At 41.7% G+C, this 18,003-nt stretch overlaps 1 protein-coding gene across 5 annotated transcripts in view; it reads right to left on the bottom strand.

Moving 5' to 3' along the window:
- The window catches only part of RPS6KA3 (ribosomal protein S6 kinase A3), a 115,437-nt gene that overhangs the window by 17,123 nt on the left and 80,311 nt on the right, over nucleotides 1-18,003 (bottom strand). For 4 of the 5 annotated variants that reach the window (XM_014608245.3, XM_014608242.3, XM_019495070.2 and 1 more), the window contains 7 exons: nucleotides 15,705-15,793; nucleotides 15,339-15,403; nucleotides 15,139-15,241; nucleotides 13,094-13,218; nucleotides 10,242-10,367; nucleotides 8,006-8,095; nucleotides 2,220-2,378 (listed from right to left, as the gene is read on the bottom strand). In XM_014608245.3, the coding sequence (XP_014463731.1) occupies nucleotides 2,220-2,378; nucleotides 8,006-8,095; nucleotides 10,242-10,367; nucleotides 13,094-13,218; nucleotides 15,139-15,241; nucleotides 15,339-15,403; nucleotides 15,705-15,793 (757 nt within the window). The remainder of the gene's footprint in view (nucleotides 1-2,219; nucleotides 2,379-8,005; nucleotides 8,096-10,241; nucleotides 10,368-13,093; nucleotides 13,219-15,138; nucleotides 15,242-15,338; nucleotides 15,404-15,704; nucleotides 15,794-18,003) is intronic. The other variant, XM_014608243.3, reaches the window with a different exon arrangement.

The raw sequence follows: 18,003 nt of genomic DNA, 5'->3' as shown, positions 1-18,003 counted from the left end.
GGCTGTAGCATGGCTTGACACAGGTCTACCATAACATCCTCATCAACAAGCTACAGAAATACAGGTTAGAGGAAAGTGCTGCAAAAGGTGGATATACAACTGTTCGATTATTGTATTCAACAAGTAGTCACCAACGGCTTAATATCTAGTTGGGAGGAGGTATCAAAAAGGGCTCCCCAGGAGTCTGTCCTAGGTCCAGTATTGTTCAATATCTTTATTAATGATTTGAGTAATGGGACTGAGTGCACGCTTAGCAAATCAGTAGATGATACCAAGTTGGAAGGAGCTGCAAACACTGCAGGGCAGAGCTAGGAGCCAGAACAGACTGACTGAAAAAAATAATCCACAATCAATCACATACACTTCAACAAGGACAAGTGCAAAGTCCTGTGTTTGGGGGACAAAAACTAGGCACAAATACAGATCAGGCAATGAGGAGTTAGGGAGCAGTACTGCAGAGAAGGGCCTCGTGTTACAGTAGACCATAAACTGAATGTAAGCCAACTGTGTGCTCTTATTGCAAAACAGCCAACAGCACAGTGGGTTGTAACAACAGGAGTGTCTCTTGGAAATCAAAAAATGTGATTCTTCTGCACTGCTTGGCACAGATAAGGCCTCACCTGGAATATTTTGTCTGGTTTTGGGTCCCACCTTTCAAAAAGGCTGTGGGCAATTTGGAAAGAATCCAGCACACAGCAACAAAAATGATTAAGGGCCTGGGAAGCATGGGAATGATTAAGGGCCTGGGAAGCAAGACTGATGTGGAAAGGCTGAAAGAGTTAGGGCTATTTAGTCTGGAGAAGAGAAGAGCGAGGTGGAATTTGAAGACAATCTTCAAACGCCTAATGGATGATTACAGAGAGGGGCTTTTCTCTGGCTGTAAGGGACAGAGCTAGAAGCAATGGCCTCAAGCTGCAGCAGGGGAAATTTCAGTTAGAGATTAGGAGAGATTTACTCATTAGGAGGGTGGTCAGACATTGGGACAGAATACCTAGAGAAATTGTGGAATCTCCATCCCTGGAAATTTTCAAGAGCAGGCTGGGCAGACAACCGCAGGCTGGGGTGGTTTAGTCAGGGTCAATCTCAATCCTGCCTTGAGCAGGAGGTTTTGAGCTCTACTTTCCTACGATCCCAGGATCTCTTATACGTCCATCTTTTTTAAAATAGGATAATCACAGAAAGCAGATGCCACGTACATGTGGCAGGAACTATAAGGATCTCACATTAACAGGGAAAGTCATATGGACTAGCATAATAGGTAGAATGTCCAATTTGCATTAGGAAATTCCAACAGAACCTACAGGGAATCATCAAGCCTTACTGGATGATTCCCAATATTTTTTGGGGTTGCAGGAGGGATCACTGCTTTATCTGGAGAAGAGGATATGATTGCTGATTTAGCTAAAATCTCCACATCTGGGTAGCATTTGCTTAGTGTCTAGATTCATGACAGTGAAGACTCCTGATGAGTAAGGGAGAAGGGTCTCTCTCCAGAAAGTGCTATGACAACAGGACATTTCAAATGGTAAACCTCCTCCCCCTGTACTCCAGTAAGGCCAGGCTGGGATGTTATAAAATTGAGAATGTAATATTAGGTGTACTCTGAAAACTCCTAAAAGATCTGGATTTTGATAACAGTCTTCAAATACTTGAGTAGTGATTATGAAGAGGATGCAAATGGACTATACTTTGTGATAAGAGGGACAAGGGACAAAGATCTTAAATTGCAGTTAATGCATTTTAGGTTGGATATTAGATGAAATTCTTACTGTAAGAATGGTGAAGCACTGGAAAAAGGCTATGCAGAGAGGTTGTGAAATCCTCAGTCTTAGAAGTTTAAGAGCAGATTAAACAAATACTTGAATGAGATGGTTTAGTCAGGGATAATCCTGCCTCAAACAAGAGGTTAGACTAGATGAACTCCTGAGGTCCTTTCCAGCCTTAATTTTCTATTATTTAATGAAATACATTTCCTTCAGATATTAGACTTTTGTTCATTATCAATCCACTTGAGCAATATATGGGGAGTTCCACAGTTTGAGAAAAACTTTGGTGCAGAGTATATCTTTTCTATCAAGTATTTATTGCACTACGGAAGTATTTATTTATTATGGAAGAATTCAGCCACATGCAAATTTATCTATTAAAAGAACAAGGGTGTTTCAGTATGCATTTGGAAAAGCATTTCTAAAATAGATTTCTATCAGCAGAACACTTACCCCTTGTGCATGGAGGTATTCAACAGTTTTTGTTATTGTGAGGAGGACAGCACTGGCTTCCCGCTCTGAAAAAAATTTCTGTCTAAGAATTTTGTCCAGCAGTTCTCCTCCTTTCATGAGTTCTGTTACCAGATATACATATTTTCCATCATCGTATACCTGTAATAGTTGGAATAATAACATGCAAAGCTTTTTTATAATTAAAAAAACCTTGTTATTCTCAAGTGTAAAAAGGTAAAAAACCCTTATCAGCTGTATTAATTCTCAAATTACCATTCCTCAAAAAATTCTACTGAAAACTTTAATTTTCACTTTAAGAACAAAGCATTCGTGTCCAAAGAGTATAGTAATTGAAGGGAAACTGTAAAAGGCAAAGAACATGTGATCATCAGGACCAGGATTACTTCAAATGGCTTTTTGGATACTATTTCAGCTAGGTTCTGATGCAGAATTCTACCTGGCAATGTTCTTTCTGGAAAAGAAATGTTACTTTGTACATATAGCTTATTCTGAGTCTACTGAAATCAATATTAAGATTTCATCCTGTAGTTTTAAATTATGAAAAACTGCTTAAGTGCCACATTGCTTTTTATTTTTTAATTTAGTCAGCTTATGCTGGTAAAAATAATAAAGTTCTTCTCCTTATCCACCAGAGGGAGCTACAATCTGTAAATGGGATAAAAAAATTTTTTTTCAAAGTAATGTCTAAAATAGTGCTTCTCATCCAGAGTGCTGCAGTATAGGCACCACCACTACCATCTGTGCCCTGGGAAGTGCGTAGTACATGTGTAGAGGTAGGAGCCTCATTAGGGTTCTCTGATAACCCTAAAGCGGACAGGAAAGCTGGTTTGTGCTGCAGCCCTCCGTAGTCCAGTCCCCTCGCTCCTCCCAGAGAAATATGCAGGACAGTTCTACCTGCTCAGTTTACCTGTTTGAGACACTATTCAGGGTCAGACAGGGAAGGGTTACAGCACAAACCTGTTCTCTTGCCTGTTTTGGGTTAGGAGACAGAAAGGTGCAAGCGCATGTGCCACAGCCCTTCCCGAGCTGGCTGTGCAGCAGGTGCATGAGACATATCTACCAGACAGCACCTGTAACGTCTAGCTGTGATGCAACACTGAAGCAGCACCAACAGTGGTTCTCAAGAAGGGATGCTGCAAAAATTCAAAAAGATGCTGGGGAGAGTGCCCCAACTAGAAGGTTGAGAGCCACTAAAAAGCAATTATATTTTCAATTAATAACAACACACCAAGTTTCAATTTCTAAACCAAGGCAGATTTTAACTCATCCAGTGCTCAACTCCAACTCTTTTATGGTTTTTTTACACATACTAGAGTGTTCTTCAGAATCAAGAGAAAGGGCTAAACAGCCATAAGTCACACAACAAGCCTTTGATTTTATAAGAAACAAATTACAGATTTCTACATTCCCGGAGAGAGCAGAGGGGATTTAATTATTAACTCTTCCTTGTGATTTCCTGAAATAAGTAATTCAATTAACTAAAATAGTATCCTTAACCAAGAAGCTGTTCAGATATTTTAATGTTATAAAAGCATAACAAAGAAATAGTACTGGACAGTAGGTTAATAGTTTTACACATCTGAAACCGATGCTCAACAATTCTAGGCATGCTCACACTAATTCAGGTAAAACATATGACAGAAGTATAATTTATTACACTCTGAATTGAACTTAATCAAATGTTGAAGGTGGACGTTTAAGCAACAGTTTAGTAACTGTTACCTCTGATATCCCCTCTGCTACTTTATGTCTAAAGAGACTTTTAGATCTTTAGTGGCTTTACCAATTTAGCCTTCCATTCCCAGAAAGTAGCTTCTATTGAAAAACGCTGTTGAGCTATCTTTCATAGTCAGGAATATACTGGGATGGAAACTGAAGAAGCCCCAAGACATGGTGGTCACAAGAAAAATTCTAAGGATGCTGACTGTAGGGAGGCAAGCCTTTACTAGAAAGGCTTTTTGGTTTCCAATTAGAAATATTCAGGGTGCCGAAGCAGTAACTCATATTTCTTATACTGTACATCTTTTGGGTTGAATAATGACAGACCTATTAGGACCCAAGGTCAGAATGGACCACTGACACCTCTTTGGGAGTAACCAAACAATTCTGGTACAAGTCACTCCAACACTAAAACACAGTAAACTGGGGGCAGAGAAGGAGGTAGCAGTGATCTCCACCTTGCAATACACAAAGTGTGCTTCTGGGAAAGGACTAAAATGTATAGTCCTGATGATGACATAGTATAGATCAGGGGTGGGCAAAATACGGCCCGCAGGCCGGATCCAACCCGCAAGGCCATTCTATCCAGCCCGTGGGTCTCCTAAAAAATTTAGAAAGTTAATATTTCTCTGCCTGTGGTTCCTGTCATTTTTGACAGGAACCAAGGGCAGTAGGACCCAGGAGAACCCCATCAGGCTCCCAAAACAGCAGGGCCCCCCAGCCCCGCCCCCCTCAGCCCATAGCCCCAGGAGGGGCTTCTGGCCTGGGACCATGCGGCTGCACCACACTGGAACCACAGGTAAGGGGGAAGGTGGTGGGGAAGGGCAGGGAAGGACCCCAGGCAGGGAAGGAGCCCGGGGAAAAAAGTGGCCTGGGGAAAAGCTGAGTGCGGGTGGGTGAGGGGCCAGACAGCCCCGCACAGGTGGTGAGTGGCTGCAGAGCAGGGCACTGGCCACAGGGCAGGCAAGGGGCCGCTTTCCTCCCTCCCCACACACAGCTTTTTCCCGGGCTCCTTCCTGGCACGGAGGAAAGCAGCCCTTCCTTGCCCCGTAGCCAGCGCTCCCTACTGCAGCCACTTGCAGCCCGCGTAAGGTTGTCTGGAGCAGGCACAGGCAGCCCCATGCAGGCTGCGAGTGGCTACAGTGCAGGGCACCAGGCACAGGGTGGGTGAGGGGCTGCTTTTCCCCACCTGCACTCAGCACCACTTTGTAATCCAGCCCCACTACTAGCCTGGGCCCTGTGCAGCTCTGGGCTCGCCCGTTGGGGCTGCGCACAGTGATGGCAGCTGCAGCCCCCTTGCTTGCTGCACCAGGCAGCATTTGCCACTGCCGCCTCTGGGCGGCCCTGCTCATGCTTTAGGCGGGCAGCAGCAGCCAACACTGGGGCCGCAGCTGCTGCCGTCACGCACAACCCTGATGGGCAGGCCTGGAGCTGGCATGGAGCCCAGGTTGGCAGTGGGGCGGGTTACAAGCTGGTGCTGAGCGCAGGGGAAAAGTGGCCCTTCACTCGCGCTGTGGCTGGCGCCCTGTGCTGCAGCTGCTTGCAGCCTGTATGGGGCTGCCTGTGCCTGCTCCAGGCAGCCCCATGTGGGCTGCGAGCGACTGCAGCAGGGAGCGCCAGCCACGAGGCAGGCAAGGGGCTGCTTTTCCCTGTGCTCAGCACCAACTTCTTCCCTGCTGGCGAGCAGGGGGTCAGGGCTGTGCACTGCCCCCCGCCTGTACAGCGGTGCTGCAGGGCGCTAGGTGTGAGTGGGCGTGGAGCCAGTGGGAGCACAGGGCCCACACCGGTGTCCTAGGGCCAGTGCCGGCGAGGCCCAGAGCATGGTGGCAAGACTGTGGGGTCCTAGTCAGCAGGGGCTCTATGGGGCCAGGCCAGCTCCCCCCCTTTCCCTGCTGGTGCAGCCCAGCCCAGCTCCACAGACCTCTGCCAGCCTGTGCCATGCTCTGGGCCCCACCGGTGCTAGCCCTGGGACATGGGACCAATGTCCCAATGTCTTGGGACCAAAGACACTGGGACATTGGTCCCAAGATGGTGACCAGGGGGTGGGGCACCTGTCAAGGGGCAGGGCTACGCCTGTGGCCCTTGACAGCCTGCCAAAACTGGGTAAGCAGCCCTCCACCCAAAATAATTGCCCGCCTCTGGTATATATCTTACAATGGGGACACCTGATGACATAGTAAAAATCCTACACTGGGGATGAACTTCACTCAGAACTTGTAGTGCCAGGGAGTTCAAGATGCAATCAGATATCTGTGTAGTTCAGACTTTGTGGAAATGGTTACCTGTTGTACTCAAGAATTGGAGGTCTCCAGCAACAAGTCAGTGGTACCTAACCTTTTTTTTTTTTTTTTTTTTTTAAGCTCTCTCCTCACCCCCCTCAATCCAGCCATGCAGCAACAGCTCTGCTGGTGGGCCTAATCTGGCTAGGCAAGGCTCCAAAACTAGGTGGTGAGGAAGTGATGACAGTGCTAACTGCTTTCACTCCCCTGCTGCCAAATTTTGATTTGTGGGGAGACCAGCAGGCCAGATGTCATGGCTCAATGGGCTGAATTTGGCCAGTGGACTGTGGGTTGAGCACCCCTGAAATAAAATAAACCATGTTTGATCTCTTTGGGGCCAGAAAGACTACTTATGAGATGAGAAATTAATTATTCCAATGGTGTTCAGGTATATCTGATCTTCCTTTCCAAGTCTATCAGCTTACCAGAACTTAGCATTTGTGCTAAGGTATCTCTGTCCTACATCTTTCATAACTTTTTTTCTTCTTATGCAGTCTACTGTTGTGCAGTGATGATCTGATATTCAGAAGTCTACAGCCTGATTAATTTCTGTACAAACACTTTAAGAAGATGCAGAGAAGTGATGATTAGTGAGGTCAAGGGATACTATTCCTCCTCAGCTGAATTATTTTTGGGTACTGTCCAGGAGAAATATTTTGGGAAATGTACTGTCTGATAAATACTGAATTAACAGCGATGTGTTCATAACATTAAGTCACTTCTTATCAAATGCTTTCTATAGAAAGCCATGTATCAACTGCATCATCTGCACAGGCCATGCCTTTATGTTTTCTCCATAACTTTGAAACAGATGCACTTCCTTCTGACCATATGGTTTAAATACTGTAGCTCCTCCCTCTTAAAAGGCTTCCAGTATGGTTACACAGTAATGTTTACTTTGGTCAAACCACAGTAGATGCATTTTACTGATCCAGGAGGCTGTGAGAGCATACCTATTCCAAATGCCATCTGTGGCATTATGCATAAGAGATGGTGGTTATGCCTTTGCTAGGGTGGAGCATGGGATAACAACAACTTGTACAGAAGTTGCAATTAGTGTTGGGATCAAAGTTAATCCATCTTTTCCCCACTTTTAAAAAGTTTCTAACTCTAAAATTTTTCTTTCATCTCTCTTTAAAAAAAAAAAAAATCACACCGTAGCATTTCTTTTCATTAAGATTGTTATTAATAATGTTATGCTGAATGCCTCCACGTGCCTTTTAAGTGAAGTGCCTTAGAAGTGGAAGTTATTCTTGAGTATTTCAGTTTTCCATTGGTAGGGATCTCCATAAATCGCACCAAAAGTACCCCTGCAGCAGCTTATTTAGTATTTTCATTTTGCCACTGGTCTCCCTCCCCCTCCACCAACTGGTGGATGGACCCCGCAGGCTGGGCTGGGCTGCTTGCTGCCGTTTTAATATGCCACATTTTTTGCTTTCCCACCAACAGCAACAAATGCCTCAGCTGATGGGGCCCGTCCACCAGTCAGGGGAAAGGGGGTGGAGGAAAGGGGAAGGAGAAGAGGGAAGCAGCAAATTGAAAACGTTAAAAGGAGCTGCTGCAGGGTGACTATCTGGTGTGATTTATGGAGATCCCTACCTATTGGATATTGGTATTATGACTTTTGAAATGACACCATTTTACTTCATTATATACACAAGATGATTGAAGATGCACCTAAACAAATATTTTCCCCTGTGCTAGAGACCCAAAAGTGAAAATGCTATTATGATGCTTTCAAAAGATGCATTTTCTGTGCCTACTTACATCTTTTAGAGTAATAATATTTGGATGCTGTCCATAGCGGAGTAGGATTTCAATTTCTTCTGTTGGATCTCTTTTACTCTTGTCAATAATCTAAAAGACCAAAACAGATTTAAAAGAATAAATACTTTATTAACAGTAAAGAATACAGTATATGTTCTTTTGTAGAAATATACAATACAAACTTATAACAGAATTCTCTATTTAGTATAAAGGTGACAGGAGTTTTGGTTACAATACAGCCTTTTTCCCAAAATCCTAGATGGCAGGGTAGAAAAAGATCTTTTGTAAAACAAAAAAGGGGGAAAAAAAGCTCTCAGGTAGACAAGATGATGGTTGATAATGATAATGCTTGTTAGGTCATGAAAATTAACACAAGGTTAATGGTAAATAAGATTTCAACTATCCCTGATTTAATAGAGCCTAAGCTCCCTGACTTTGCATGTAACTCTCAATCTTGGTTTAAATACTATGCAACTGGTTTTTGTTATATTGGTCTCCAACCATGCCCTCCCATCAACAGGAACCAAAGTGAATCAATGAAGACAGCAAGGAAACTAAAAAAAGAAAATTCTGTGATTCAGAGTTGGTTCAGTTAAGCATTCTAAGCCCCTGAAAGACATTCATTTAGATGTGCCATGGGATATGATCCCCAATCCCAACAAAAGTACACTCCTGACATGGCACCCACATTTGGCAGGTGGCACAATTTTGGGATTGGGGATCAGATCCTAAGTGCGCCCTATCTTACATACAGTGCAGAGGGAGCCCAGGCTTATCATCATGACTGCAATTAAAATTACTTAATAATCATGATTATAAGCTGGGGTTCCCCCTGCACCAGCAAGTTGAAAGTGAGGTGCCCATGGGTCTGGGGTTGGGATGAGTATCAGCTTATTATCAGCCTAGCAGGAACTGCACTTGGGCCAGTTCCAGATGCCAGTGCAGTCCTCAGCCTGAGCCAACATTCAGCTGATTGTCAGCCTGGCCAGATGTTCAATTTCAGATGCCATATAAACCAGCCATAAAATTGTTCCACATTATAATGTGGAACCAACTTTATGGCTAGTTTGTCATTTTATGTCACCTTAAAGTGAATGCATGTATAGCACTCTTGTTATTTATGCTGCAATTAACATGTTATGAAAGACGTGAAGTCAGGCCCTTGTATTATCTCATAAAACCATAACTTTTCTGACCAAAACCATTTCCCTCTTCCTATGAAGATAGGCTATTCACATCTGATACAACAAAAAATAGTTAATGAATTCCCTTCTGACATCTGCAACTGAAGCCAACAAGCTGCTTTCTTTGTGTTGCAATGTTTTCTTTCTTCCTCCCCTATAAGTTGTGTGGTTTCCCCTTAATGCCTAATCCATCTTTTTATCTACCTTTTCCCCTTCAGAAGTGCTGAAGCCCCTCTTACAACCCTAAATACTCAAGCATCCGCCTCAATTTCTCACTGATGCTCGGAATTCCAACAACAACAACAACAACAACAAAAGTAAATTCCTTCAAATAACAGTTTAAAAATGCCTACCAAATTGTGTCCCTGATTCACCAAGAGGCAAGATCTTCCCATTAATACCGGTAATTTTTATTTTTATCCTTTATTCCCCATCATTAAAAAAAAATCCAGTGAACTGATAACAGCAATTTTTAAGGCTTTTTAACACACTAATGGCATTTACATAGTAATGGTTTTAACGAGTAAGAGTGAAGAAAGGAATCTAGACTCTAGAAAAATAATATAAAATTGGTACTACACAAACAGTACTTCTAGAAACATTATTCTATCTGATCATTTTATATCTACTTACTTATTTCCATTTTGGAACTAACAAACTTACCTAGTATATATACACTATTTAAAAATAGTGTTCTGTCATGCAAACTCTTTGGGATATAATTCCTCCTGAAGCATGCACGCATCTTCCAAGTTAACCACATACTTCAAGGGGAGAGGACTGCTCCCTTCTTTAAGTTGTTTAAAACAGTGGTTTTCAAGCTTCCATAAGACATGGAACCTTTTCATATCACTGCTGCCATGGTATCCCTACCTGTATCCTCAAAACTGATGTGGAGCCATGTGACCTGGCCCAGCAATGGTGGCACACTGCCTCCTGGCCTGCTCTACCATTACCCACAATCTCTTTGCAGAACCCCTGACGACATACCATGAAACCCCAGGGTTGCACAGAACACTGTTTGAAAACCTCTGTTTTCACAAGATGGTTACCTTAACTGCGTATTCCATGTTTGTAGCTTTATGTATACATCTCTTGCAGACAGAATAGGAGCCAACCCCAATGTCTTCTTTTACTTCATATCCATCAGTAAACTGAATGCTGTTCCTGTGCAACTGCTACCAAAATAATATTATCAATTGATGAATACTCACACAAGACTTTCCTTTACATATGGCAGTGGTTTTCAGCCGTTTTAGACTAAAGACACCTCCCAGAAGATACCTTCTCCTAGCTTTCACCCATTTCTTGACTAAAGAAAAATAGAGCAATGCTTGTTGCACAGAACTTGGAAAGATGACAATAGGTCAAAATACTTATGGATATATTAATTCCCATTTCAAATCTCTGGGTTTCTCTTTTGAGCCATGTGTAAGTGTCTTCACATGAAACAGTGCTAATATTGTTGCATATTACAGCACCCCTAAAATGATCTTGTGGCACCCCAGGGTATCACAGCACCCTGGCCGAGAATCACTGACATAGAACAAGTTTTCCATTTCCTATTGATTAACAGGTCTTGTTTCATCTAAAAATTTCAAAAGCTCATTACCTTTTATAATACGTTTCAAACAAAATCAGTATTTACTATTTTTCTTGGAAGCTGTTTGACAGTACTACTACATTTATGTTTATTGCTCTCTATTAATATAAAGGACAATATGTGAAACAAAGATTAGAAATCTTTTTATGATAAAAATACCACTGTTTCTAGTCTCATCTGAAAAAGTGTGGGCATAAAATAAGTTCAATTTCTTTGAAAGTGAAGTGCTTACTGTGGGAAATTCAGAAACAATGGATACAACTGGTATCACTCAGAACTGCAAGCTTGAATAGGAATGGGAATAACAAGATCCTTGTAGTCTGGGATAAAGAGCTGGAGAAGAGACTGATGCGTCAGCCTGTTTTGCATTGGAAAAGAAATGGTGTTCTGATGCAAGAAAACAGTTAGTGGGGGGTTGTACAAAGGATGCATATCATTAGCAGGAAGCCATCTGGGTATTCTGCAGGCACGAAAAGAGGAAACAGGAGTGAGGAAGTGGCTGACAGTGCAGAGGAAAGGGAGCAGAAAAGTTCTGCAAAATTTTTTGAGGAGGAGGAATGTATACAAAGTAAGAAATCCACTGGCAAATCTGTGCAGGGAAGACGCAGTACTGCAAACTGCAGAAACTGGGAGATATTCAGGACTAACAGGCAAAACATACATTAGAATGTTCTACAACTAAATATTCCTTTAGAAAATTGACTATTCAAATTTAATTTGATAATCCAACCAACTCAGCACCTTAAGTAGGTAGTTTGTTCAAATAAACCTATGTATACTAAATATATTAATAAAAAAGATTTAGCTAGGCAGAGAACAAAAGAGCTGTTCACATTTTGTTTAAATCGCCTTTCAAGTGTCATACATTTTCAGATGCTTGCAAGGTGTCATTGCAATCAAAATATAAACAAAATCAGTGACAGACTATCATTTTGGTATTTTCTATGCCATGGAAAAGAGGCTTTTCAACTATTAGAGAGAGGCTTTCCTTCACACATGGAAAATATGGTAGCAGAGGTATGTGATAGAACTGAAATTTTTACTTGGACCTTATACTTTTATAGTTCCCTATACTAGTTCCCTGAACCTCATTGTTTAGGACTTTTTTTCCATACACTCTCCAGTCATGAAGTGCCTTCTTACATCAACCTTTATATATTTATATATAAATAAATATATTTTATATTTAAAATATATATTTTACTCTACTCCCCTCCCCAGCAACTTGATGTCATCCTTTCCCATGTCACAGAAGGCTGGTACTTAACTAGTGCTTTATTGTCCACAAATATATAGTAGTAATAACAACACAGCATATCTTTGGCTAATGGAATTTGTGAACTCACAACTATGTGAGAGTTCTAATTCTATTCAGAAACCAAAAGTTCCCATGTACACAGTGATGCCAGGTCAGCTGCTGACCACAGAAGTCTTCAAGCAGTACTACCTATTAGCACAGCTCCTTAATGTGTGGGTTAAAAAGAAAGAAGTATATGCACAAAACATCTTTGTACCCAATTTACCAGTTTAACATACTGCAGTCTAAGTCACCCATATGTTTGCATTTTGCAGTCATATTTCAGATGTTTTTGCTGAATGATATTAGAACAACATACCTTATAGAACAGAAAAAATGATCCAAGTGCCACTTGGTTTTACATTCTCTTTATTTTTTTCTTTATAAATGTTTTAAGGGTGGTTAAAGTTACTAGTTATTGGGCAGTAGCATCGGCACACGGTTTTTTTTAGTGATGCTTACTACGCAGTAGCCTAATACTACTGCACAGCAGCATATTAGCATGGTTTTTGCCTGACACACTACTGCGCAGTGTTATTAGGCAACTGCGCATTAAGCATCTTGTTTACATGTGCCCAGCATGTCTCAGATAGCAAAACAACCAACCATCTTCAACAGTTAAAACCTACATCTACAGGTAAAAGCAATAGGGTGCAGGGTTGTGAAAGGTTTTTGTTCCTGACTGAAGTTCTCATGACACTTCCTGAAAACCCCACCACCTGTCATGGTCTAGTCTGTGTTGGATTTTTTTCTTTAAGAGATCTGGATTTTACTGGCTTGGATTCAAAGGTTTGATGTGTGATCTATTTTGAACACTGATGAGTATCAGGCTTATCTAAATGCACTCCACTATTAATATCAGACAATTCTTGTCAGGTGTTTCAGGAACTCAATTATGAAAAGGAAGACTAAAAAGTAAAATCCTATTTTATGCAAAGAACAAGTTATTTAAAAGAACTGGTCTTCCATCCTTATGTTGTTCATTCTTAAGCAAAAGTATTCACCTGAACAATTGAATGCACTCCCACGGTCTGCATTCCCTGGCTTTCATCATCTGATGCAATAGCTACAAAACTGAAACCCCGAAAAAGCTGATGTGCATTAGCACTAGGTGGAATACCAGGTGAATCTGAAACACAAAGATGTCAGCAAGAAAAACTTATTCAAAAACTTATTCAATTCAAAAGCAACAAACTAACAAATAATTAGAATGTCTAGGAAGAAAAATTATGGTTTTTATGCTAATTTCCAATATTGGAAGAGATTTTTTCTTCCTCTATAAACTAGTATGGAAAGTGATATCCACATAGTGTTTTGTACCTTAAATATACAAACTTAGCAGTGACAAGGTGCTGTTAATATCACCCTGCAAGCTACATCAATTCCTTTAAAAGCATTGATTCTTATTCCTAGAACATAATTTATGCCTTTTTAAAAGGGTTGTAGTATTCCTGTTTTTCTAGAAAATACGTGTTATGCTCCAGGATGTGTATCTTCACAGGTAAACATGCATGGTTTGATAATAATTTAGACTCTAATTAACAAGAATACATATTCATAACAGTCTACCCCTCTCCCTGTATAAAAAAACCCCAGAAGCTGACCAAACTGCAAAACATTTTGCATACTATGCCTGGCAGACAAAGTCATAGCCATGAATTAAAGAGGACACTACAAAACTGCAAGTACAAAGTTGAAGTTTTCCATTAGACCCCTGATTTCTAAACTAAAATTATAATCTACATATGTGTGGTAAACTATGCTTCCCCCAAGTAGTCTCACTGGGCTAGTCCCCACGAGCACACACGCAGTCAGTGATGCCATAAAAGAGTGCACATGCACATGTTCACGGTGTTGCTAATTTGCAGTGTGGTGGGTATTTTTTGACACCAGGAGATCCCAGTGCAAAAAAAGAACTGTCACAACCCCCCCCCTGCCAAAAAACATGGCACAGCATATGGTGTCAGAAAGGGAGACTGGATGGCCAGAGCCATGCTCTGGTTGCCAGCCAGGCTCCGAATGCTCAGATTGCTGCTGCAGCTCCGGGCAGTCTGTACATGGTTAAGTAGGGACAATCAAAAAGCCCACAAGCTAAATCTATTCAATTTTTGCAGGTTAGTTTAAGCTGTGAACCAACAAGCAAGTGAACAGACACTCACTTTTGATTCCAGAGATATAGCCATGTATTTGTAGCAGCCCAGACCAGAAGCTGTGGGTGGAGGGGGGCGAGGGAGAGGGCACAGCTACAGCATGCCTCCCTGCTTGGCTAGAGCAGACAGCTTGGGTCAAGTCTAGCCTACCCACCCTGCTAGGGGGTTTGTGGGGGTGGTGCAAAACATCCTGGGAGTTAACTTGAATCTGGAGGGGATCTGGGACAGAAGTTCAATAAACCAATTTAACCTAAATCAGTTAAGTCTGATATTACATCCATCCAGGTTTATCTTAGACCTGTTTCAGCCATTCTGAAACCAGTCTACGTGTTCTGAACTTTTGTTGTGTTCCAGATTTGAATCAGTTTCTGATCACTTACATGGTTTGTGTAATTTCTGTCCCTGGCCCATATGATTGCTTCTGTGGGTGAAGGTCCAGGTGCTTCTAGGCCCAGACTCTACAAGCAGTTATGGTATGCCTGTTTCTACAGCCAATGGCTCACCAGGGAGTGATGTGGCTAGCATTACATTCAGCAGCCTTCAAGTCCCCCAACCAAGTCACCAAATACCCATTTAGAGCTCAGTCAACAGGGAGGGAGAGCCTTTGGAGTCTGGAATGGAGCTCTAATTCATATTTCTAGAGCTGTAATAAGAGACCTTAATCATTCTGCTACCAGACCCTTTGTCCCTGTAGAATTATTATCAATGACAGGGAAAAAAGACAAGACAGTTCTTCCTTCCTTTAGAATACAGCTGGGAGAAAAACTAGTAAAAAATCTAAGTTACAATAAAAATGGAGGTTTTGTACACTTATTTGCTCAGAAATTGAATGCGATAGGGTTGAGATTATAGGTAATTAAAAATAGCTGAAATATTACTTCCTGAATGGTTAAAATTACCTTTTGGTGTTTTTGCTGTGAATTCAGGATCAAAATAAAATGTATCCTCTGGTCTACCAGTTGCAGGTTTAAAAGGTGGATGAATTTCTCTCCTGTACAATTTCTAAAGAGAAGGTAGGGGTTAGAGTGCCTAGAAAAAATTTTGTAACTTGCAGTATAAGCTTCCTCAAAAGAAAAGTATTTAATGTAAAAGTACTCACATTCCAGTCTATTGTAGAGAAAAATGAATGTCTCTTAATTTCTTCGACTCCATCTGGACCTGCCCCTGTTACATAAACAAGCTGAGAATTAATCTTCACATCAACTAAACACTAATTTATATAATTTCTTATTTTCACTGCATTTATTTTAGAAGTTTAAATTGTATAAAAATTGTTGAAATCATCAGCAATTTGACACTATTGTCACGATATTGGTACACACAAATGCATTTTACACCCTCCCCCCCCCCCCAAAAAAAAAAGAAAAGAAAGGAAAAGAAAAGAAAAGAAACAAACCTAAAGACTTACATAGTTAAGATTAAAAAGTCACTTAGGTAGTTTAAAGCCTTCCATTTAATACTTTACCTAATCTGTTTGCAGGGTTTCTCTTGAAGAGCATTCGGAGAAGACTCTGAGCCTCAGGGCTTAAAAACTGGGGCATTCCAAGTTTGGCTCTACACAACAAAAAACATTAATAGGATATAGACATTAAGACAGTGGGGGCCAACCTTTTAGACAGGTGTGCCACAAATTAAGCCTTCCTGAGTGCTACTCAGACCTGCTTCCCCTGCTGCTCTGCTTTCTGCTCCCTGCCTGATCTTATCTTCTTTTCTCCCAGACCTGTGCTCCCTGCACAGTCTGCTGTGCTGCCTGCCCTCTCCCCGATCTGCTGTATGCCACATACACAGGCTGCCTGTGGTACTCGTGCCTCCGGTTGGCCACCCCTGCTGAAGTACGTGGTTTCCCCACCCCCACTCCCTACCTAATACTTCACCATATCTATATCAGGCAAGCTAACATCATTGAAAATTTGGCTTCAGGCACCAGAAACAGAACAAAAGTGCTGTCAGTCATGTAGATATGCAACATCAAAATCTGCCCAGTAGTTCTGCAGTGTAGTATTTCTAGTACATGGCTTGCAACTGAAGCAGTGGCTGAGGTGATGGGAAATGAATCCGGGATGGTGAAAAGGCTTACAACTTGGATTGTTATCAGCATTTTACAGCCTACTTTTTAACCAAACAATACCAAATAAGCAATGCTGAAATAAACAGAGAAGCAGTATTGGCAAGGAGTTTGCTTTAAGAAAAGCACCACAATTTGGGATGCAGATGAAATATCCTTGCAATACAGCTGAGGAACCACTAATCTTAATTATAAGGATGCATCTTTCAGGAGCTGATTAACTTAAGTCACTAAATCTCTCATCACCCTGTCCACTGAAGATGCTGGCAAAAACCTCTTCTTCCTCTACTGACTCTTAAAAAGATCAGTAGAGTGCTTGTGGGAATGCCCTACCATCAACACCCCTGTCGATCATACATCCTTACACATGCATTTTCTACCTAGTAGCCTAATTAAGCCTTTCCTACTCCCCTTCTACTATCACTTGATGTCAATTCTACTCATGGCTGAACAAAGTATATACAGTATATCCTCATAAATCTGGTATGCTCGGGACCGAGCACTTGCCAGAAATTTGAAAATGCCAGATCTTTGAAACCAGTGCAGTGGCTGGTCATGGAGCAGAACGGGTAGCAGCAGCTGGTTCCGGAGCAGCAGCCGGTTCCGGAGCAGCAGCCATACACAGAGCAGTGGCGTGGGGTGGTGAATGGCTGTGGCAGCCACCATGTGCAAGCTTTCCCCACCGTGTTCAGGAGGGCAGGGGGGAGTGGTGGCTGGTCCCAGAGCATTGGGGGGGAATGCCAAATTTTTGATAATTCCAGATTTTTGGTGTCCAGATTCATGAGGTTATTCTGTAGTAAGAAATTGGAAACTGCTTATTGGTGGCTGCTATAGCACAACTGTGTGCCCTTATTTTAACACAACGGACTAGACAACCAGATGTTGTGTGATTATACCAGAAGATAAACACAAACAAACAAACTCCTTTGTTAAAATACAATTATACAAAACAGCTCCTCAAAAAATAGGATGCAACTCAGATGTCAGCAAGAAAGGTTGACTGGTTTGGAAAGTTTTAGATCTATGGCTAAAGCATAAACCTACATGAACTTCCAGAAATGCGATTCAGCAGACAAAAAGAGCAAATCCAGAAGTAAAACTTCCTGCTCCATTAAAAGTATTCCTGCAATACTCCTTACTGCAGTAACTAGGACCATCATGGTTTGTTCTCTTTTCTGATGCAGGATTTTGGAAATCCTGGCCATTTCATGTAGCAAAAAGCATGAGAGACTACTATGGCCTAAAAGTCTGTGTTACACAGCTACATGAATGACAGCAATTTGGTTTACTTCTGATGGGTAGGCACAAATCCTGTTCAAAAGCATCTCTCTTCTGGAGAGTAAGATAGATGCATAAAAAAATTCCTTTCATTGCTACAACTTATGATTTATCAAGATGACAAAAAACCTCTATTTTAGGTAGGAAACAGAAAATAAACCAAAACCTCTCTTCATCCTGCTTTTACAAACTAAGGGCATTTATACACATACATTTGTCTGCTCTGACGCACTGGATCTCAAGTGCATCAGAGCAGTCTTGATTAAATTGAGTCTGCCCTGCATGTGAGCTGATGTGCCCGGTGCTGTAGCATACATGGGTATAAACAGCAAAATGTGTGTGAGCGCTAAGAAAGTGGCAGTAGTGCAGTGGTGTTCTTTTGAACTGAAACACCTTTGATGCATTTTAGTTCAAAAGTGCA

Source organism: Alligator mississippiensis, chromosome 1 (assembly GCF_030867095.1).
Source record: "Alligator mississippiensis isolate rAllMis1 chromosome 1, rAllMis1, whole genome shotgun sequence".
NCBI lineage: Eukaryota > Metazoa > Chordata > Crocodylia > Alligatoridae > Alligator > Alligator mississippiensis.
The sequence above is the reverse complement of the archived record's forward strand: the minus strand, read 5'-3'. Positions and strand labels throughout refer to the sequence as shown.